Source organism: Poeciliopsis prolifica, unplaced genomic scaffold, assembly GCF_027474105.1.
Source record: "Poeciliopsis prolifica strain line A6 unplaced genomic scaffold, Auburn_PproV2 SCAFFOLD029, whole genome shotgun sequence".
In the NCBI taxonomy this organism is placed as follows: Eukaryota; Metazoa; Chordata; class Actinopteri; order Cyprinodontiformes; family Poeciliidae; genus Poeciliopsis; species Poeciliopsis prolifica.
The window spans coordinates 3,545,175-3,568,399 of record NW_026562404.1 but is presented as its reverse complement, the minus strand read 5'-3'; the positions used below and the strand labels follow the sequence as shown (position 1 = coordinate 3,568,399).

The window sequence follows — 23,225 nt, the reverse complement described above, 5'->3', positions numbered from 1 at the left end:
CATGTGAGATGATTGAGTTTCAATCATATTGTACCAAAGAGAACCATCTTTAGTTACCTGCAACATTTTGTTATATATTTTATTAGTGATTCATAAAAGTAGAATGAGGACAAGTCAATATTTGGTCCTAAAGCAGAGTGATACTACACTTCTGTGGTAAAACATTATACTAGCTTTACGACTCTGTATCTGCTGATGGTTTGACCTTTGATCACCACCACGAGCCCTTTACAAAGACAGAACTGGATACATGTCAAGCTGTACATGGTATAATCTATTCCTTCAGTTTACACTCCTTGCACATAAAAAGAAGTGCCAGATATAAAGAAAAGTTTATAAACTGATAATTGATCAAGTGCAAAATCATTTTAAAACTCCTGTCTTATGGATACTGGTGTCATTAGGGCTATGTAAAATCTAAATGTGTCCTTTTTGAGAATTGTTCATGTGTCATTTGTGGAATATTATTGTGTCTGGTAAGAGTAAATATAATTTATGCTGTTAAACATGAGCATTCAGTTTGTAATGTATCTTTGAGGTCAGTAAATTAAAGAATGAATGAAGTTAATATTCAGCAAGCAGTGCGTAAACAGAGCAAAGTAAGCTTCTGTTTGTTGATTGGTTTTACTTATTGACAGTTCAATGACATATTTTTCTTTGTCAGTGATTCAGTGTTTAAATAATCATATGCCCAAATAAATAAAACTGAAAATCTAGAAGAGAAGTTTTACTAATATTTGCTTTATTCTGCTAAGGTTTTATTTAATTGCACCCAACTGCCAATAGTAGCTAAGGGATGAAAGATCAATAAAATTGTATTTTGAAAGACAAATAAAACCATGTTAATAAAAACAACGCAACCAAATTGTAACCAGGGTCAGACATCTTCTCTGTCAGCTGGTCAGTCCATCATTATCATCCCTCTTGACGTCACCGCTTTGCACTCAGAGCTCGGAGAAGTCAGAGATCATTTTGAACATTGCTCCACTTGAATAAGCAGAGTGTGAATATGTATGCTCCAGGATACTTTCTGTAGTATCACATTCAGTTTCTTGTAGTTCTGCAGGAAGCGACGTTGAGACTTGAGAAACCTCTTCACTAAATGCACCACCCAAACCAACTCGGTTTGAAACGATCGATGAAGAAATGTTACTTTAAAATCGGGCCACTGCAGCCTGCCGCAGTTCTCTCACAAATATCAAATTGTTTAGCTGTGGTTAAATTTTCCTGAAATCAATGTGAAGTTCTTATCTGGTATCAAGACACTTTGCTGCAACGGCAGCATAGTAAATTTTTGATTAATAACTTCGGAAATAAGAGAAAAATAAACAAGAAAAATAGAAATGGGCAGGCGAGAGAAAAAATGCCTTATGTGATGCACCGGGAAGCTTGTGTTTTAGGATGGCAGATTTTATCTTAAACAGTGATTTAAAAAAAAAAAAGACTTTTGTTGCTCTGCTGGTACTGACAATTGTGTAAATCAAAGCCTTTTCATTTAGAAACTAAAATGAATAATTATTTGCTTTACATTGTTCTATCATACTCTTTGGATTGATTCATCTTAGAATAAGATTCGCCAGCAAACTGTGACTCAGCACAATTTTGAAAGATATGCTGAGTCACATAGCACAGCCATAAAATGTTCCTATCTCTTTTATGAGCAAAAAAAAAATGCTGAGTAAGTATGAGCTTGCTTGTCTTATCAAAGCCATACATGTTATCAATTCTGGTGTGGGCTACAATCCAGTGTGACCTTGATCTTCTGTCTTTCACTCAACAGTCCACGCTAATACATAATGAAGTTTGGAAAAATTTGAAAGGGGTGAAAATATGTGTTTTACAAACAGACTGTTGATTTGTGAAGGAGTCTCTGTGCACCCCGAGTCATAACTTGCCTCCTCTTCCACTGATTCTCCACTTTGTTTTGTATAATGATGACTTCGTTTTCCCATCCCTGCATGTTTCAGATCCCCAAACTGACTAGCAAACCCCTGAATGTCATTTTTTTTCCAAACAAAAAAAAAAATACAAGAAGAAATCATTTACAGAGAAGTATTGTTGTGCAGCCAATTAAACAAGGTCAATCATGAGTCAGCACTTTTCTTAACTTCATTGCTTGCACTGTATACATACACAGCGGCCCACCCCTCCCACTTTTTCCTCCAGTTGGATCACAGGATATAAAAGACTTTGTTTCTCTTCTCCTTTTCACTGCCAAGCAATCCTTCTGCAGCAGCAACTTTTCCTCTGAGCCACACTCCCTCCAGAAGACAAGAACTCAAGATGACCATGTTATTGGCCTACTGGGACGTCCGAGGGGTAAGTAAATACTTTTGCTTTGAAGGTATCGTTGAACCTTGATGTTTTTGCAGCTCTCTGACACGTTGTGCATATTGCAGAGCAGCAATCAGAGCGAAGATGGTCTGTCTCTGCAGGCATTTGAAATAGCTGCTATCAATGTGCTTCAGCAGACGATGCCAAAGACGGTTTTTACTATGCTTTTATGGACACATTCACTGAGAGGTGCTTCTTTATGGCCACGCAATTCGGACCGACTTTCGAAAGTGCAATTTAACTCTAGAGCACACTTCTTGCTCCATGGGATTAAAATTCACAAGGCTTTTAATCTGCACATAACCCTAGAAAAAGTCATAAAGGTACTATTTTTATTTTACAGTCTACAGTGACAACAACAATAAATCTTATAGATTAAAAAAACACATAGTAAATGTGTTTCTTATTTCACATAGACCTTACAAAGTAGGACCATTACAGTGATTGCAACGATAGCGTAAGCAGATCAGTAGAAATCATTTGCTTACTTATACTTGCAAAACTCAACACTGTCCTTTTTGGATATCAATAATTATCACAGAAAAGACAACACTGTGAAGCCTGCGGTGTTTTCTGCAAACAGACAAATCATAAGCCTTTTGGTTCTCTGAGATGACATCTATGCAATAAAGGTTTATTGCATAACTTATTGCATGCTTATCTGTAACAAAGCTGCAGATATGTTACAGTGAGATACAAGCTCATTGTTCTTTGCAGTAGCTATAAATACTCTCAGAAAGATTATACGTTGATAACAATAACTTATTTTGAAGAGTAATGGTTAAGCATAACCAAGGAGCCAGAAGGTCTTAGTTACCTCAACAAAAAATATTTCAAAGAAGAGATTAAGCTTCATCTTGGTTTGTGTGTCTTGGGTTATGTTGGCATATCCTCTGATTGTGAAAATCTCCTGTGAAAATCTCTTAAGTTGGTGGAACCTTAAACTCTCTTCCCTGCAGTTTGCCGGACACATACGGCTCATGCTGGAGTACACCAAGGCCAACTACAAGGAAAAGTTTTACGTCGTTGGTGATGGTAATTAACATTCATTTCAGCTTAAAGACATATCACTATTTAAAACTTATAAACTTTGGTAATTTAACTCCCATTTTTCTCTGACAGCCCCAGGTTTTGACAAAAGTTGCTGGTTTAATGAAAAATTCAAGCTTGGACTCGACTTCCCCAACGTAAGCAAGACTTGCCTTCTTATTTTACTTTTATTCCGGGATATAGTTAATGTTTCTTGTTTTTAATCATGAGGACAATATTTACATTTTAAAATAGCTGCCCTACCTGGTTGATGGAGACCACAAGGTCACGCAGAGTATGGCCATCTTGAGATACCTCGCACGAAAGAACAACCTGTGTGAGCATCATTTGTCATAAATAGGAATTTTGTTTGGGAGAGCCCATTCATTCACCCACAAAGTACATAAATTTTGTTGTAAATGTTGCCTGTGAGTTCTGAAAACTTTCATCCTCAAACAGGTGGAGACACGGAGGAGCAGAAGATCAGGATAGACATGGTGGAGCAGCAGTGCTTAGACTTGAGAGCCAACTTTGTGAGGATGTGCTATATTGACCTTGTACGTATATATCTGTTCAACTGTGCAATACTCAGTCTTACTTAATAAGTCTTAATGTCCTGTAATGATAATATATACATTCTGAAATCAGGAAGGTCTAAAGCCAGACTACATGAAGGCACTGCCAGAAGCACTGAAGCTGTTCTCTGACTTCCTGGGACAGAGGAAGTGGTTTGCTGGTGACAAGGTAACATATCTTATAAACATAAAAGAGTTCATGGTCAGCTATAAAACAGCCTGCATCTAGGCTTTTATTGGTTTTTATTATTTTCTCAGGGTTCTTGTCCTGGGAAGCTAAAATGACATAAGACTAACAAATCCTCAGGTTATGTCAAAAAAAGTTAGAAGAGGATGACCCATTATTATACGCAAACATCGACAAACTGGATAAATACAGATCTGTCCAATATATTGAATCAAAAATTGCTGTCACAGTTTCTAATTTCACAATTACAAAATATTGCTTGGAAGATCGCAGATCCAGAGATTAGTAGTAACACATAGAAAGCTCGGCAAAAATATTGCAGACATTGGGATCATGCAAAAGGAGTTTACACAAGAAAATGTGGGTTGTTATACAAACTAATAATCTTGCTATGTTAAGTCTTCCGAAAATACAAACAATATGTGCCTTTTGCATTCCTTGTTCTTATGCATTATTTTATACTACATATGTGTTTATGTGTTCGAAATAAATGAATAAAATTGTATAACCCTAGACTCATCCAAAAATCACTACATTTGACACAAAAAGCTAGGCACTGATCTCTTATGTAAATGTATTCAGTAACGCTGCATCAAAATACTTATTTTGATTTATTTACATAATCTGTCAACTTTACCTTTGACTGCAAATTATAATTTTAAGTATGTTTTCTTTTACATTAGCTCACCTATGCAGACTTCATCATGTACGAGATGCTGGATATGCAGAGGATGTTTCATCCTCCCTGCTTGGATAATTTCAAGAACCTCAAAGCTTTCTTGGACCGTTTTGAGGTAAGAAAACACTCTGCAGTTTAAATTTACAATGATCTGTCCACCAGCATGGTAACTGCCCCCCATGTTGTTCTGTGACGCCTCCATTATTAAGCTTAAATAAGTTCCTCTCAATGTTTTCTTCTCTCCAATCTTTCCAGCAGATATGATGAAATACAATTGATCAAGTCAGGATTTACTGTGAAGTGATGTTTGTTTCCTTTGTATTTTGTTTTAGGCTCTGGACAGGGTTTCTGCCTACTTAAAGTCAGATAAATACATCAAGGAACCCATCAACAACCGCATGGCACAGTGGTCATTCAAGAAAGTGAAGTAAAAGTGAAGAACAACAGCTCTGCTCCTGGAAGACATGATGAAAAGTTTGAGAATAAAGAAGTAGAACTTGATTTAACAATTAATTTGCAACTCAGGGAAAGTCGTCAACAGGTGGATCAACATATCAAGTTTCATTACTTTCATACTAATGCTACAATGTTAGGAAAACTATGGTTTGATTAAAACTCTTTTTACATGTGAGGCTTTTTGAACTGATTAAAGTAAATGTATCTACTTAGAACTTTGCTCCGGCTTCGCTTTTTTCTGTTTGGGATTCAGGCAAGATGTTACATTTTTACTTAACACCACAGACTGGAGACTAAATGAATAGAGATGCTGCAAATTCAGCCAAAGAGCTTTTGCAATGTAATGCAGCGGTACAAAAATATGACTTGTTTAAACCTTAAAATTGGTTTTCGTAGTTAAAAACACACAGAACTAAGTACCAGCCTCAAAGTGGTTAAGGAAAAAGGGGTCAGAGAACTTACACCTTGTTTTTTGTTTTTCTTTTGTTTTGGGGTGTTCGGTGGGAGGTCAAGACAATCATACACCCATGAAAAGCCTTGAAATCACTCCATGTGGTCTGTACAAAATTCTGGTTTCACAAAGTTTAAGGTTTATTCTTTAGGAGGTGAGGCCCCCTAGCGGTGTAAAAAAATATCAAACTGTATATGCCATTCTGAATTGTGGCCCTAAAACATGGAGGTCTAAGATTCTTTAGAGAAAGTTGCTGTTCCCCAATTAGAATAACTGAAAGATTATTTAAAGTTAGCTTCTTTTAAAAGTATAAGAAAACTTCTAAGGTCCACAAAAAAGCAGTTTATCACATTGATTATTAACAAAATCCTCTTTCAGATAACTCTTTCAGACAGTGATCTAAAAGTTGACCCTTTTGGAAAATGTGGGTCATGTGGGCATGACAAACTATTAGGTTACTTGGATAGATAAGATTTGTCAGTATTTGATTTGCTCATCGCCAGTAAAGGTCATGGAAAATTAATTGATTCTAATTGGAGGATGACTGAATAGTGCATCTCCATTAGATGCCTTTTTGAATAAAACCGAAGAAAAAATACACGTAGATCTATTATTTTGGCTTTTACCTTCTTGCACGGCTCAGCTAAACCAAACTGAAAAGCAAGTTAAGGTTTAAGGAACTGAAAGCTAACAACTTGTTAAGCCCCAATTAATGTCCTAATTTGCCTTTAGTTTATTGTCATCTTTCCACTTTGCCCACAAAGAACTGTATTATTTGTCAGTACTGAAAGCCTTTTATATTTTCAGGAAGTTGTGCATTTTTTCAATCTAAAAGCTACTTATAGATCAATGTACAATTTAAAAGAAGGGGAATATTTTAAAAGTTAAACTCTTATGATTTACAGAATGAAAAGAAAGAAAGGAAAGTAAAGAAAGAAAGAGAGAAATAAAGAAAGGAAGAAAAAAAGAAAGGACTAAATAAGGGCTCCTCTCTTTTTCAGCCAGCACTCTATAATCACGAGGGGTTTTGTGGGGGTGAGCAAATGAATGATTCAAAGGTGCAAAACAAAGACTTTATTGTCTGAGTGTATTCAGTTCAGCACGCACTAATGTAGGTCAAAGAAAGCTGGGAGTTCAGAAAGAAATGTTGACCAAATTGATAATAGTTTTTCTGAAAGTAAAAAAAAAAACAATACATAGCATACTGTGAATTGGAGTGTAGCTATGTTATGTTTTGACAAGCAAAAACATACAAAGCAATATTCATAGGAACTACTTAAATGTGAAACATCTGCATGTCATAATCCAAGCAAAGTTTTAATAAAACATCTTATTATATAAATAGAATGTAACTTTGCATCCACCAACCACTTTGTTTTACAGGTTTGATGAATCATTTTTGATTTATGACCACTCATTGTTCCTTATAACACTGAGCATGCAGGTGCAGTTCAGTTACCTACACAATCATCCCTCCTATTTGTTTCCCTAATCTTAACATAAAGGCTCACGTATAAATCATCAAAACTTACAGATCATGCTGACTTGTCACGGCACCTCAAAGCTGTTGTAAATGTGGAGAGATCTCAGCTTTTGTTGATAGGAATAAAAATAATGGAACAAATCCACACCATAGTGTGACAATCATGTTTTAGCTTAGCCAACATAACATGACAGTTGAGGTCTTTAATTTAAGATAATAATATCCATTTTCTCAGCTCATTTGTTTAAACCAAATTGTAGGCATCACATTTAGAACTAAAGATCTGACTTTACACTTCCTGGCCACTTTATTTGGTACAAATGTTAATTTTGCCTGTTAACAAAAGTCGCCAAACACATGTTCACAGAAACTGTGTGATGCCTTCATTTCCATATGGACCATTTCTCCAAGGCATCAGATTCTGACACCATATTGAATCTGGGCTATGAAGAACTGAAGTATACATGAAGTTCAAACATAATGCAAGGTGTTACTATTGCAACATCAGACAAAAGTTTCAGAAATGTTTCAAAGTGGTGCTTTTACATTTCAAGTCAAATGCAAAAAAATAGGTTCTTACATTTTTGCATGTCGTTAATCGTTTTAGGTTTGAGTTTGCAGAAGCAGAGCTGTTTCCAGAACTTCAACCTCACCATATGCATGAGGAATGTCTATATGATTTGAAGCTCTTGTGTGCGTGTGTGTGTGTGTGTGTGTGTGTGATGGGCTTGGCTGATATGTACTTTTCTTTCTTTTAAACTCTCCCATGACCAAAATGCACGTGCTTGTTACGACACGACTCATTGTTTAGAAAGTAATCCCTGCAGGGAGGATCATTTTACAGCAGTTTACTTTCAGTCATGGAAAGTCCTTAGTTACGAGTTTTGTTTGAAATTAGTTCATTATCCTCGCTGTCGGTCATTATTTCACCGGGATGATTTATTTCTGTGCTCTTGCGCAGAAACCGTTGGAGGCTGAACGTTCATGCGACTCGCAGAACAGGTTCAGAGCCCCAATGCGGCGTTTGGACTGTTAACCCCGCCCACCTCTTCATCTCCTCCTCCTCCTCTCAGCCAGTGAAAGACCTCCGCTCCTCCGCGCCTCTCCGCTTAGTTTGCTCCCCCTGCTTCCTCCTGAGACGAGAAAGGCACCGAACACCGACTCAAAATGGCCATGGTTCTCTCTTACTGGGACATTCGCGGGGTAAGTTGGGTCGGTCGCACAGCTTGCAGCGTTTCAGGCTGTTGTTCATGGCAGACAGTTGGTGACCCCCGGCCAGCTTTCTGTTCAGCCTCCACCGCTCCGGTCTCTGCTGCTGCTGCTCCGTGTCGCGAGGCTTTTGTGGGTTTTATGGTTTGAATTGATAGCGACTGCAAGCTGGTCTGAGTGCGCGCGAGATTTTCTTTAAAAACGAGATTAAAATTATGACGTTATGAGTGAAGTCCTGTGAGAAAACCACTACTTCTCCTAATATTGCTGCTTTTATTCTTTAAAAAAAAGGAGAACTAAATATGCCTGGCCATAATTCTAAGTCATACTGTAAGGTTTGGCAAGTGACGTTTATGGAGAAACTAAGCAGAACCAAAATGCCTCAACTCGGCTCAATAATCTCTAAATCAATGTATGGTTGCATTGGAAGTACTGGTGCCCTTATCCAAAGGTTGGGTCAGAGTGGTTCCTAAAACTGGTGGAATGAGCACACACAAATACTAAACTCAATACAGCATTTACTGGACTGATATTTTTGCTCAAATGCACTACTCAAGTATCTTTTGTGCTGTCTGATGTGGGCTATAACCCATATAGTCTTTATATACTGTTTTCCAGTTAAGAGTGTAATTTAGGAATATGTTACAGTCTTAGAGAACTCTTCGTGGACGAACACCGAACTATGACCCAGGTTTTTCTGCAGCTCTGCGTCCCTTAAGGTCCCTGAAGGTCCCATATTAACATGACAACAAGGGAGACAAAGCTTTCTGTTCATTGGCCCCCAAAGTCTGAAACTGTCTTCCTTTAGACTTGTGATTGGTGGACTCTTTTCAAAACTGCATTTTCTTAATTTCTTTATATATATATATATATTTTAGATGCTGAAAAGTTCCGCTGCCCTTTTACTGATTAGATGAGTGAGTCTACCTCAGTAAGCCACAATTCAAAACTATCACTTTTTTTGCACAGAGTCCAATTTATTCTGGTTTTAATTCCAATTTATACAAATTGTGGATTTATGAGAACAGCAAATGAGCGCACTTTAGAGAGCTTATAACCAGCCTGCCGCCTAGGATAGACTGTAGTTACACTTATCACGAAATACAATGTTATTACAGTCACACACAAGTCATGTCACGATTGAACACTAAACACATATATGTTTTGTTAGAAAAAATCCACCTGACGTGTGTACCGTATCAAGAGATGTGATCAAAACTGAAACAGCCTGTTTTACAGGTTTGCTGCTCCCAGTTTTAAGCCATTAAGTTAACTTTTTTTTAAAGCTGTTGCTCATTGTTCCTTTATATAAAGCTGTATTTTGCAAGACGATGTAGACAGTAGCTGATTCTAACCAATCAGCTCAAAGGCAAAACTGTACAAGGGTTTGGTTGGAAGCAGACCGACGCCGCCTCAAAAAATGGGTCTTGCTTGTTTCACATCAGTTTATTCGCACCTGCACAAAAAGTCTGGACCATCAGGGGATACAAACTCTTGTTTGTTTGAAGCGTCCCAAATGTGCCAGGAGTGAATACACCATTAGTTTAGTACCCATGCAATGTTTGATAAGTGAGACTCCTGAACTGTTTATTCTTTTATGTCAGATATGGATGATTGTAATCTTGTACTTTGGCATTTTACTTGCAACATAATGCTTCCTGGAGAGATTATTAGCTCCTAAGAAGGAATAGTATGAAACATTTGAAAACTGCTGATTTATGTGACTTGCACTTTTCATCTGCCATCCATCATTTAGCCTTTGATGGATTGTTTCTACTTTTGTTAATTATTCACTGCCTCTTGTATTGCTGGTCAACAGTCATACTGATATAATAAACCAATTTATATGCAATGGTTAATTTTTAATTTTTTAGAGCATAGCCTTTTTAAAATTGCCAGTTTTGTTAAAGACTACTGATGGCAGAAACTTTCAGTTGGATTATGTAAAATATAAAACAAACATAACGTCATTAACGGAAATGTATTTTAGTACAGGTGGTATTGAACTGTTTTTGGCCATTTGTAATTTTTAGACATTAAATTGTGGATTTTATTTGACATTGCATCAAATGTTTTGTAAAGTAAAGTGTTTTTGTTTGCTGCATATTAAAATTACCGTTGAACATTTTTACAAGCTAGAAAACAATCAATCTTCATCCTCAAAGCAAAATCATTTTTGTGTAGCTGTGTGACTTTGACCAGAACATAATGACGTCTTCTCAATTAGCTTAAAAGCACGAAAACCCAAATCAAAGAAATGTGCACTCTTTTCCTCTTAATGACTGCAGAAGAAGGCAACAAATATGTTCATCCTCAGTAAATGTGGATTTGTTTGCGAGTGTGTTGAGGATTTGCTGGTGGAGAACTGTGTTTAATTATCCCTACAGAGACAAATACACAGACTTTAACTTGAGAAGGTTTTCATGAAGACAATGAATGGCAAGATAATTACATTATAGCACATAGAGAGTGGTCAAGAGTCTTTTTCGCAAGCTGTTGTCTTAATGTCATTTAAAACTTAATTAGACACTAAACTCAATTAAGTGAAAAATCAAATAGTCATCCTCTGAGAAGTTGTAATCTAAACCTTACATAAAGCCTAGACAAATCTCAGTCTTATTAAAACTTAAATAATGCTGTGAATGTTTTTTTTTATTATTATATAAAACTGAATAATTCAATTGTGCGTCTTCTGAAGTTTGTCCATGTCTGCGTTTGGTGTCGATGTCAACCCTGACAATGAAATCATTTCTCCCCATTTTCTGAATCCGTGCAGCTGGCCCAGCCCATCCGCCTCCTCCTGGAGTACACCGGCACTACGTATGATGAAAAGTTTTACACTTGTGGTGAAGGTGATGCGCTGTTTCAGTTAACAGATAAAGAAAATCCACTACATCACCAGAAGATTTGAATAAATCACACATTTCTCTCTCATAGCTCCGGACTATGACAGAAGCTGCTGGCTTGGTGAGAAAGAGAAACTTGGAATTGACTTCCCCAACGTAAGAATCACTCAGCTTTGCTTTCACCGTGAAGCAGGTTCAAGTGTTTTGTTGGTGATGGTTTTGTGATTGGCCCTCACCGTAGCTGCCCTACCTGTTGGATGGAGACAGGAAGATAACGCAGAGCAACGCCATCATGAGATACATCGCTCGCAAACACAATCTGTGTATGTTTTGGAGTCTTTCATTCATAATACAAAATCAAGTGTTTTTTCTCTTTAATAGTTTTGTGAAGCCAAATGTTCTTTCTGTGGACTTTGGGGTAATAACAGGTGGAGAGACAGAGGATGAAAAGGTCAGAGTGGACGTGCTGGAGAACCAGGCCATGGACTTTAGAAACGGCTTTGTGATACTGTGCTACACCGACTTCGTAAGTAGATGTTGTTTAAATGTTTTCACATTAAATCTGAACACCCACTAAAGTCGGCCTCCCCTCCATAAAATCAGGAAAAGCAAAAGCCGGGGTACCTCAGCTCTCTGCCAGGCACGCTGAAGCGGTTCTCTGACTTCCTGGGTGACAGGAAGTGGTTCGCTGGTGATAAGGTAAGTTGTCTCAGTTTGAGTTTATATTGAAAGCTAAAAATTAAGCTTTGTAGCACATTGTTTGATCCAATAGTAAGTCATCTAATTTGCTGGTTGCTCCTGTGGCCACCTTTCAGCTGGTTAGTTATTTTTAAGTATGTTCTATAAAGACCAAATTGTTGATGTAAGCAGATTTAAAACTTGCAGTGAAAAAAAGTCTCAAATTTCAAACAGTTTGAGGAATCGGTTTGGTTCCTTTGAGCTTGAGTTCAGATATTATACAATGACACCAGCAGGGGGCAGTGTAGGCTTAATATAGATTAAAATATTTCAGATTTAAAAGTGAAAATAAACGTAATTATTATTTTTAGCACATTTTTTTCTTGTTTTGGCTACAAAAATATCAAAACATTCAGCAAAATGTATTTAAGGCCAAAGTACAGGGTTCCTATACAGTATGGAAAACGCATATTTTGAATGTATTTATATATCCCTGTCTTCCATTTTTTTATCTTTCCTTTCCTCATTGTTCTTTATCCTTTCTTCTAAATTTCCTTCTTCCTGTTTATGTACATCTAAAAATAGAATATCTTGAACAGTTTACAGAAATTATTCTTACTATGAAGATTCATAAAAATATTGAATTTTTCCACTATTCAAAATTTTTAGATGTACCTGTATTTTTTTTTCTTTTTTACATTGTCTGATTATCACAGGTTCCATCCTGAAATCCTTAACAATGTCTGCCACAAATTCTTCAGAAACTTTTGTTTTTTATGTTTTAACATGAGCTGAAATAATTTTACACATGAAAATGTAGAAATCCTGACTATTTGGAAAGTAATCTAATCATAACTTAAGTTAATTTACACATTTGCTGACTTTGGACTTTATCCAGAACCACAAACCCTGTGGTTCTTCAGACTGAAAGAGCTCCCTACTTCCCATTATTTGTGTTTAATTTACTGGTGGAAATTAAAATGAGCTCAAAGAGTTTGCTAAATGAACTGGCACATATTCATTATGAATTCACTTCCTGAACATGACTAAATGCCTGAGTTTATTGCGTACTTTAAAAGCTGCTTGGTAATAATTTATGTTCCCATTAGATCACCTTTGTGGACTTCATCATGTATGAGCTGCTGGATCAACACAGGATGTTTCATCCTTCATGCTTGGACGACTTCAAAAACCTCAAAGATTTCTTAGACCGCTTTGAGGTGAGAAAACTCTGACACTGGCAGATGCAAAAAAAGCGCAAAGATGCTGCCATTCTTTTGTTTGCGAGAAACTGTCTTTGTGACGTCAGTAAGTATATTTATGGAGTAATTAAACCCGAGATAACGGATTACTTCAGTAATCAGGGCCAGAAAACGTCATTTAATTTTCCGTCCGCTTATCTCTTCTCCTGTCGTCTCAGGCTCTAGAGAAGATCGCTGCCTACATGAAGTCCAGCAGGTTCATTAAGACTCCCGTCAACAACAAGATGGCCAAATGGGGACACAAGAAGGAGTGAAGACTCAACTCACCTCTGCCTTAGAAATACAAAGTGCTTTCCACAAGTGCAACTTACTGGAGAAACTTAAATTCAGGAGTAAATTTGTCATCTTTTTTGTTGTATCATGAAGGCTTCATGTCCTTTCGGTTTGTCAAGGTGAATACCGATATTTTTAATTTCAATCAAAGCACTTGCTAGTTTGGTAACATGTTTTGTTGACAGAATAAACTAAATCTCACTTGAATCTGATTTTATTTATTAACAAACTTTCTACAATAAATCACATGCAAGGGCCATTTAAAATAACAATAATTTACTGCAGTAGGAGGTTCTTACACAATTTTAGACATATTTATACATGTTCATGGATGATTAGATTAGAGGCAATAGTGCTGATTAGCCTAATACAAAGGTGAGTTATTAACATGAAATAACCATCATTACTTCAAGTGACTGATTTATTTTTTTTATATGCTATACAAAATCAGGCCATACTTTTTGAAATAAACAAGCCAGGTTGGATAAAGGTCTGTAGATCCTAAGAGTGAGAACGGATCTGTAGGGATCCAGAACCGTTAAGTCCAGAAGTTTAAGCATCACACCTGTGGTTGTTGTCAGTAGCGGTTGTTGTACATTTGTGACTGCTCACTGGCAAGCTGCAGGGAAAAAAATAGAGCATTACAGATGTTTTCTGCATGCAGAGATGCGATCTGAGAGAACTGGAGGGTTACTGTTGCTTAAAGGTCACTCATTGTAATAGCTGGACTTTTTCTCTACTGGTTGGCATACAATTTTCCTTTTACACTCCTGATCTCGTTTTTGAGTATAGTGTTTTGGTGTTTTAACAAATAAACTCTATAGTGCTGCTAACCAGATTATTTTTGATTCCAAGGTAAAACATTATATTTATTCCAGGAGAATAATCTTCCTGAAAGTTGTTTGATTTGTTTTTGGTGCCCTGCATGCCTGGGCCTTCTGGGTGTACAGGTTTGGTCTTGATGCCTCAAACTGACTGTGACCAATAAAACTGGCCAAGTTTCATTAATCCCAGAAACAGATTAATTTTACCTGTCTGTTCCTGTCACAGTCGAAATTAAACAACATGGTTACCCATTTTCCAAGTTATCAGAATGAATAAAAATTAGCATCAGCAACTTACCAAAGGTTTGTTATGACTTAAAAATTTTCAAAAGAGTGCACTTACTGCAAGTTGTGTCCTAATGCCTTGAAGCTGGAAGTAGACTTTTCCAGCTTCTTCCGGGCACACCGTCCTGATCTCGTCTTTGGTCATTCCCAGAAGCAGCCTTCCAGTCAGGACTCCAAGGCTGGACACGGTGCTGGCCAAGAGAAGTTGACAACCAAAAATTCCCTGTTTATTCTTTGTAAATCATTCATTTTTACTGAATGACCATCCTAAAGTTAGAGAGTGGTCCTTACATTCTAGAGAAGTTTTTGCTCTCAAGCCATGCTTTCACGTCTGCAGGAGTGGAGTTGTAGTCGAGGGTAACCTGACGCCGTGAGTCCCACTGTGAAGCAGAAAGAGGAAGAGCATGTCAAATCGGTTAGTTTTGTTTCTATGTTGCGCCACCGACCTCTTGTCTCACCGGCTGCTCTTCTGAGGACTCGTTCTCGGCTTGCTCCAAAATGTTTGGAGGAACGTTGCCCTCCTCGTTACGGGAGTTTCGAACGAGCCACCACGGCCTAGATTTCTGGACCACCTGTCAAGAAGATCATAATATTTACAAAAGCCTTGGTTCCTCTGCAAGAACAAACAACAAGCTGGAAAAATGACTGATGTTTGAAGATTAAAGATTATTAAGCCTTCTGTTGTCTGCAGTTCCAGCAAGAACCAAAAGTGTGGTATTTCAGATTAAATTTTAACAGTCGATCTGAGCAAAAGTTTTCCTTCTAATTAGTTGTCTTATTTTGCATCTGATCAGATTGACAATCTCCTAATTCAGAGGACTTTAAAGCAACTATAAAAATATGGAAGACAACATGCATTATTTATGAAATCCAAACATTAGATTCTCCAAACAGCTTGCAGATTTAACTGCGTTGAAATGTGGTCAGAAACGGCTTTGAACATCTAGAGAAGTGGTCTTCAAATCCAACCTTTGGGGACCGATATGGTTCAACACACCTGAGTCGAATTACCTGGGGCCTCATGCATGAAGCGTGTGTGCGCACAAAAAAAATGTGTGGCGCCATATTTTACGCACAAGTTGGAGTGGATAAAAATGTAACTTTTTGCATTAAAGTTTGCATAAATATATGCACAGTTTTTCGTTGGCGTGAACAATATGGACAATATCAAATTACAAAGCATAACTTTAGACCAAGAAGCATCAAACCCGATGTTTTTTTAATGATTTTAATCTATTATAAAGGCCAGATTGCACCTAAGCTATGGATCTCTGCAGCTCCTCAACAGCAATCAAGGGTTTCTACAGGCAGTAGACACTGAGACGATTGCAAATAGCCATGCTAGGTATAATAAACCAGTAATGTGTACTATAAATCTAAAAGTATACCTTTAAGCGATCATGTTTGACCTCTTACCTGAACCATCTCTCCCTGTGTGACGGTCAGCTCCTGACTGTTCCTTGCTGAGAAGTTGTACATGACTCGCATGAAGAGCGGTGGCTCGGTCGGGCTGAAACCGCAACAAACAAAACATTTTGTTAAAGTTTTTTTCATAAACAGAGTAAGGAACAAGGAAATGTTAGTTGCGTGCGACCCTGCAGGCACTGCTGATAAAACTCACTATTGAGATGGCTGCGACCTCATTGGACCGTTGGACCTGGGCTGTAAAAGACACAAGGTACATCACGATAAGAACCGTGGACGTTCAGCTTGTTTCTTCAAACCCAAACATGTTCTACGGTTGCTTTGTTGAATAGTAACAGTGGAAAATCATGGAAATAATTGCTCTGGCCTTTTTATCTGCTTGCTATGATTTCAACTCCTGTCAACTGGTTAAAAGTTTCACTCTTTTCTGCCATTTCCAAACACATCCAGAACTTTGCAGTGTTGTGTTAACAGGTAAACAATGTCTTTAAAAAAAAAACACACACAACTTAATCTGTTGCTGGAGCTGCTGAGAACTCATGATTTCTAACATTCATTCACTTGATGACTGGGTAAGTGTGAACCACCTGAGAGCGCTGAACCGTAGCTCTGGGCGAGTAGCTCCGGTCATTGTTCATTGGTCCGGGCGGAAAGCGCTGGCTGTTGTTTCTGTTCAGTGTCTGGTTCCGCTGAGGATCAGGAGGGGAGTGAAGGGGTGCGGGAGGCTGCCAGCCGTCATAAAACTCTGGGATGTAAGGATCGACATTGCCCAGCCAGGAAGACCTGGGAACAGAAAGAAGGGTTAAAGAAAAAATAACAATACGAAACTGACACCAATATAAATGCAGACTATAGAAGAACCACAGTACTGGTTCTGTTGGATTTTGTAGCAGCAATTGACACTGACCAGGATATATTCTTGAACTTGGCAGCTGGGCAGGACTCAGGAACAGTTCTCGATTGGTTTGACTCTTAAGAACAGGGATTTCTTTGTGCCTATAGGTAACTTCTCATCAGAGCGCACAGAAGTCACATGTGGGGTACCCCAAGGTTCAACCCTCCTATTTAATGTCTGCATGAATCCTCTAGCTCAGGTTTTAACAATAAGACTAGCTACCATTGCTATGCGGATGATACACAGCTCTACAGTATGATGTCACCGGGTGACTCTGAACTAAAACAGATGCTTTGAACAAATCAGTGCATGGATTTGTTCAAATCCATTTCTACCTAATTTCAACTGGTAGAAAGTCAGCTTTCTACCAGAAACAGAAATAAATAGACGGACAGACAGATAAGACAAAGCAACATAGAAGCTTAATAATTATCTTTATGAGTTGATTGTATTTGGTAGTTTGTATTTCAAGGGTGCAGCGGATGAATTCGTTAAATATAAATGCTAACATTTGTCAGATTTTTATTATTTGTTCAAACCTTTTTTTCTTTCCCATTATAATCTGCTACTTTTTTTTTATTTATTACATAAAATCCAAAGGTTGAGAGAAGAGATTGACTTAAGTTGCATCGCCTAAAACAACTCCTCTGATATTGTTGCAGTGAGTCTGTCTTTCCAGCTATGATTCATAATAAAACACACCTTTCTGCCATTTTTCCTCATATTAGAAAATCGACTTAAACTTTGAACTGTATTTACTTATGTGGTGCCGGATGCCTACGCCCAGTTTGGGCTTGTCGGGTCAAGAAATTACGTGAGTGGGTCGTGTCTGAGGAATTTTTACAAGCTTTAGGAAATAAAAAAAAAAGAACCGGTTGCCTGTAGAAAATAACCAACCTGGGAATGTTCCAGCATTCTCCCAGATTCGTCCAGAGGTGTTTCTCCTGGGGATCCAAAACTTGATTGAGGAACCTCACAGCCTCGTCCGTCAGCAGGGGAGAGGTGACTGTTGGAGGTAAATCTTGGGGATACAGAGGAACGATCTGCGAGAAAAAGAAAAAACATGCACTGTCACAACTGATACCAGATAGGAGAAATACCTGGAGCGGGAGGAGCTTACATTGCCCAGGAAAGAGAAGAAGATATGCACATATACATCAGCACTGGGGTTGTCTAGGGCTCCATTCAGCTGGCCCTGTGAGGTCAAGAAAAGTTTTGGGGGGGTTTTTATTACAGTAACAGATTATTTCACAGCCAAACTGCAGCGACCGAACCGGTACGTACCAGCAGATTGAATGCATATTTGATTTTCTGAAGAAAGGCGACATATTCATTCCATTGTGGCAGATTGGATGCTGCAACACGAAAACAGTCACATCATCAACTTAACCGCCAGGCGTGTTATGATACGCGCATGATCTCTGACGATTATTACCATTTGATTTGGATTTTTTCTTTTTTGGAAACTTAATCTTGCCCTTGCTTTCTTTCTCCGGAGCTGTATTCATAACTTGTCCTACTCTGGCCCCGAAGATCTCCACATCAGTTAAAATGTGGTTAAAAATGTCCTGAGGAAAGGAATGAAAACATAAATGGAGGCTGCAGAAGCTTGAAGTCAGCCGGTTTTTTTCTTTGGGAGCAAAGAGAGAGCTGCAGAGTACATGGCACTCACCGTGTTTCTCTCCATCTCCGCTCGCTGCAGAGCCATGTCTGAATCGTGAAAATCGGAATAGTTCGACATCTCTTCTTGTGGAGAATAAGGACGCGAGTCAGGTCTGTAATCTAAATGGATAAGAGATAAAAATGACAGGGAATGTCGATGGTTACTCAAGTTTGTTGCTGAAACACTTTTTACAGTAAATTTTAACTCACAGAAGCTGGTTACATTGGTTGGTTTTTGGGATTTGTCTCTACCATCTTTATAAAATAACTCAAGACTGGAAGGACTGTTTTTTCCAAGTTTTGTCACAGATTTTTCAATTAGCTCAACTCTGGACTTAATCAAAGGAATTAATCAAACCAATTTCATTGCATCTCTGGCTGCATGTTTACATCTAGTGAAACTATCTGAAATCTTTTACAGCCTCTAAAAGGCTATAAAAACCTTTAGAGGCCTTTTACGGCGCTGTCTTCCCATCGTCTCCAACGAGCTGCCCTGACATGCTGAGGAAAAGCAGCCACCATCATGTTTCACCATGGAGACGGTGACTTCTGGGTAATTTGCTGTGTTTGTGCCTCATGTTACGACCGCCGTCTCTTGGTTGATTTTCTAAATAATGATGTTGTTTCACACAAAAAGAAAATCTTTGGAAACCACTGCGTTAGTGAACTAATACTCCATTCATACTGATAAAAATAACATCTGTCAGTGGATTCCTGCTCGCATGTATGTTGCTCTACTGAATAAAATCCCAATTAAATACATTTAAGCTATTGGCTACATATTGCACTATCTACCCAGCTTGCTTTGAGCGTACCTGGCTGTCTGCTGTCCCACTGCGGGGCCACGTAGTCTGCAGGCGGCAGGTTCTCCTCCTGCTGCATAGGACTGAACCTATCCTGCCGGAAACTGCTTGCACTCTGGCGACTGAAGATATTTCCAGCATTATTTCTCTAAACATCCGATCTCTCCAATTTCTCATACATGTGATGTTTGCTCAGTCATGTACCTGATGTCAGGCGTCATCCTGCGTGGCTCTATATCACCGCCTCCTCTCTGCATTGCCTTGTCCAGATCAGCCTTAATGAGCTCTGCCTGATAAAATATCAAAACCTGCCATCAATCACACCCCCAGCAGCATGTACAGATACCAGTTTCACATATTTCCTTCTTCTGTAGCGCCCTGGTGCTCAAAGTAAAAAGTTCTCGTGAAAGGAAAAGCTCACCCCCGTCTCCTCGCACTGGAACATGAAGACCTGAGGGCCGCGCCTGCGGGCTTCCTGCACGGTCACCACCAGCAGAGAGTTGTAGGCGCAGCTTTCCAGGACCGCACGGGTTTTCACGATGCTCGTCAGAGGTATCGCATCCAGCTCCGCCTGTAAAATCACAAGGTAAAATCACTACAAATTAATCGACAAACAATATTTCTGAACTCATACACCCATCATACTCTGCTTATTAAAGCAGATTAAGGCATACTGGATAGATTACAATAACAAGTGAACAAGACCTTTTTGCTAGGTCCTATAAAGGAACTCCAGAAGAATCAGATTGTTATACTGAAAGCATTTCCCTTTTTTTTATTAGCATATCATAATCTTCAGGTGGTTTTCATTTTTCTCTTTTCTATTTCTTTTTACCAAAAACTGAATGATAAAAATCTTTAGTGTGGTGCTTTGGTCTCAACTACCCTTTTTTTGAAAGATAATTTTGTTTACACTGACTTCATAAGTCATTTATGTTTTTTGTATTTATTTTTGGATATTTAAAATGTATGTTTGAATGTTAATTGCAATTTAAAGCTTATTTATCTTTGAGAATGTGTTTTGCCATTAGTATCTGTTACTGTGCCGGGCCTATTTTCAAAGCTGTGGTTATACCGCGTATTCCTCAAGTTGCATCTTTTTACCTCGAATGCATTCGCCTAACTATTTCATTTCTTTGCCAAATCATTCAGGTCATTATTTAGATAATCAATACCAACCTTGGTCTCAATGTCACAGAGCACCACATAGGCTCCCTTTATCTCTAAGATCATCTCTTGGGGCCACAGACGACCTTTGCCGTCCAGCTCCTTGAGCTTGGTCACACAGTCGTTCTCTGACCTCAGCTCCTGGCCGTCCAGCTCACAGATGAGCAGATGCTGTGGGAGGAGCAGGTTTGTGAAGAGAAGTTGAGGCTAAATTCAAAATAATAAGCACATCGTCACGCAAGAGCACGTTTCCTACCTCCACTCTGACTTGAAAGCTGTCTGGGTTTTTGTTGAGCATCTCTGCATACTCTTTTCTCTGCACTGATGAAAAAAAAAATATTTTTTTTTGTTTCTCCCAGATAACATTATTATATCTAAGTAAGGAGGTGTGATTTGATGTCTGGACATACTGTAGATGGATTTTCCACTGGGTCTGGACATGCTGTTTCTCTGCAGCAGGGATTCTTTGGGCTCATCTTGGTGAAACGCTCGCCTCTGAGGGAAATCCTCCTGAGAGAAACCCCTTGATAATAAGAAGAAGAAAACACAGAAAGATAAAATGGTGTGTTCTGAGGCACCTGGACAGCTTGTGCCAATTCAAAAACCTTAATATGCTCAGTTTCAAAACATACAAAGATACATACAATAAAGAAATGTGCGTTGACTGTTATCAGCGAGGGTGAGACTTATTAAGAGCTGGAGAGCTTTTAAATCACAATTAGTGAATCCAAACATTACTGTTTGCTAAGCATACCTCGGGGAGTAGGAGAAAGGTCGGCCGTTTCCAAGCATTATGGATCTACTGAGGTTCACACTTCAGGGCGGCGAGGATAATCTGGAATTTACTCCAACCAGCAGAAGAAGGACGTCTGTCAGGACAACATACAACAAATCAGGACTTGTCCGGCTGCAGACAACCATCTTCGAACTGGTCGCCTGTTTTCCTCTGCGGACAGCCAGATAGTTTTATCTCAAATCCACTTCATTTAGCAAATGGTGTCCTGTAGGGTTCAGTATTAGGACCCCTCATAGTTATCCTCTTTATCAGCATTATTGGAAGTCACGTCTTCCCATCATATTTTTATATTTTTACGCTGATGTTACAGTTTTATAAAGCTCAACATCCACAGTCAACCTAAGTTTCACTCAGCTGCAAATGGCTTTTTGCACGGTACAACCAAATGTTTAAGCCCTAAGCTGAAGATGGTTTTTAAGCTTTTTAGATTGAATTAGACTCCTTCTGAATATCTGGCTTTTCTTTTGTTTTCATCACGTACTCAAATGCTGTTGAAAAAGCTCAATCTGAGTTTTGCATTATTCTTTTAGCAGAACTGAAAATGAAGGACGTGGTCTCTGGCAACAAATCTAAAATGACTTTCACTAGTTGAAAAAGTTCAATATAAATGTGTTTATGTCATCCAACTAAAGAAAGAAGCGGGTCTTACAAACATTACTCATTTTGCACTATGGTCTATGCATAGCTTCTTGTAGCTTTTTGACCAGCTTGAGGTGATTTTTTGTAGCCATTTCATTCTTTGCTGTGACCAGATGTAACAGTTTTTACAAAGCTATGGATATTTTTGTCAATTATTTAAGTTTCAAAAATTTCTATTTCACAGCTATTTCTATAAATTCACACTAAGCAATGATTTAAAACAAAACGTCGCTTACCCAGTTAATTTCAGTATGTTTTCTGTCTCTGATCTGACCAGAGCAGATTAATATTTCTTACAAATGTAATAATAATGCTGTCTTAGTTTGAATAAAGATCTTCAGGGAATTTGAATTGCCAACGTGAGCCTCTTCAGCAAAGAACTGCTTTCTACAACCAATCATTGATTATCATCCAAAACTGTCCTTGGTAACCTAAAAGAAGGCATGAAAATGAAATTCAGAGACTGTTGGCACTAACAGGGCAATGCTGAGTTAATCAGTTACAGGACCTGTGATATATTCAGGGTTTAAATTAACAAAAAACTGAGTAATAATCAAACTGTTCTCCAGACTGTATCAAGAACAACAGTGGTGCATCAGCTTTGTGATTTGGTCGTTGTGTTCACTAATGATTTATGCTTCAAAATTAAGATGTTAATTTAAAGCTTTTTAGCTGAATATGTTTGACCAAAAAACACTAAACTACAGCTCTGTATTTTAGCCCTAAATTTAACAAACACCTCCTGGATTTAAAACAAGATACAAAGTAACTTTCACTGCTAACAGCAAGCCACCTATAAAAGCAAACACATTTTCAACCTTAAAAACAGCAACCAAAGCTGTCACCAATAAAGACTTATTTGTCCAACCTCCACTCATATAAAGCCCAGCACATCGTTCAGGACTCACCTCTGAGTATCAGCTCCGCTCCGGAGTCATCGCTCCAGTCAAAATTAACTTCCCTCCGACACGTCTGATGGCACAAAACATCTGATACCAAAGACCATCGCCTAGAAAATGTCCTGGACTTCCGCCTGCAAGCTCAAGGCTCAAAGTGCAACGTTCTGACAGGAGTGACGGATCAAGAGGGGCGGCCTGATTTGCCACCTGAAGGGCAAAAACGCTGTGACTCATTATGAATCCAAAGGGTAGGTGCAGCTTTATATAGCCTTCTTCAGACTTATCTAAGGTCTCAAGAATTGTTCGATGTTTATGCAACAAAGCAGCTCAAGAAGGTTTAAGTTTCGTTATATTTGAAAAGGTAATAC

The 23,225-nt window shown here is 38.4% G+C and overlaps 3 protein-coding genes across 3 annotated transcripts; 2 read left to right on the top strand and 1 right to left on the bottom strand.

Annotated features, from left to right (window-relative positions):
- Positions 1-2,196: 2,196 nt before the first annotated feature.
- Positions 2,197-5,475, top strand: LOC129372416 (glutathione S-transferase Mu 1-like). Its single transcript, XM_055049727.1, has 8 exons — positions 2,197-2,319; positions 3,294-3,369; positions 3,457-3,521; positions 3,619-3,700; positions 3,823-3,920; positions 4,012-4,107; positions 4,809-4,919; positions 5,137-5,475. Exons 1-8 carry the CDS (start codon positions 2,284-2,286, stop codon positions 5,233-5,235), a joined length of 663 nt encoding a protein of 220 aa, XP_054905702.1. The 5' UTR covers positions 2,197-2,283; the 3' UTR covers positions 5,236-5,475.
- Positions 5,476-8,262: 2,787 nt separating this feature from the next.
- On the top strand, positions 8,263-13,669 carry LOC129372408 (glutathione S-transferase Mu 4-like). Its single transcript, XM_055049699.1, has 8 exons — positions 8,263-8,397; positions 11,180-11,255; positions 11,341-11,405; positions 11,491-11,572; positions 11,678-11,775; positions 11,853-11,948; positions 13,037-13,147; positions 13,348-13,669. Exons 1-8 carry the CDS (start codon positions 8,362-8,364, stop codon positions 13,441-13,443), a joined length of 660 nt encoding a protein of 219 aa, XP_054905674.1. The 5' UTR covers positions 8,263-8,361; the 3' UTR covers positions 13,444-13,669.
- Positions 13,670-13,877: 208 nt separating this feature from the next.
- On the bottom strand, positions 13,878-23,205 carry eps8l3b (EPS8-like 3b). Its single transcript, XM_055049695.1, has 20 exons — positions 22,867-23,205; positions 21,278-21,392; positions 20,934-21,046; positions 20,780-20,844; positions 20,536-20,694; positions 19,778-19,927; positions 19,561-19,646; positions 19,369-19,478; positions 18,564-18,673; positions 18,327-18,459; positions 18,176-18,246; positions 18,012-18,086; positions 17,789-17,934; positions 16,584-16,779; positions 16,193-16,233; positions 15,988-16,081; positions 15,030-15,143; positions 14,863-14,951; positions 14,630-14,762; positions 13,878-14,081 (listed from the first exon to the last, which is right to left on the bottom strand). Exons 2-20 carry the CDS (start codon positions 21,313-21,315, stop codon positions 14,040-14,042), a joined length of 1,965 nt encoding a protein of 654 aa, XP_054905670.1. The 5' UTR covers positions 21,316-21,392; positions 22,867-23,205; the 3' UTR covers positions 13,878-14,039.
- Between the last annotated feature and the right edge of the window lie 20 nt (positions 23,206-23,225).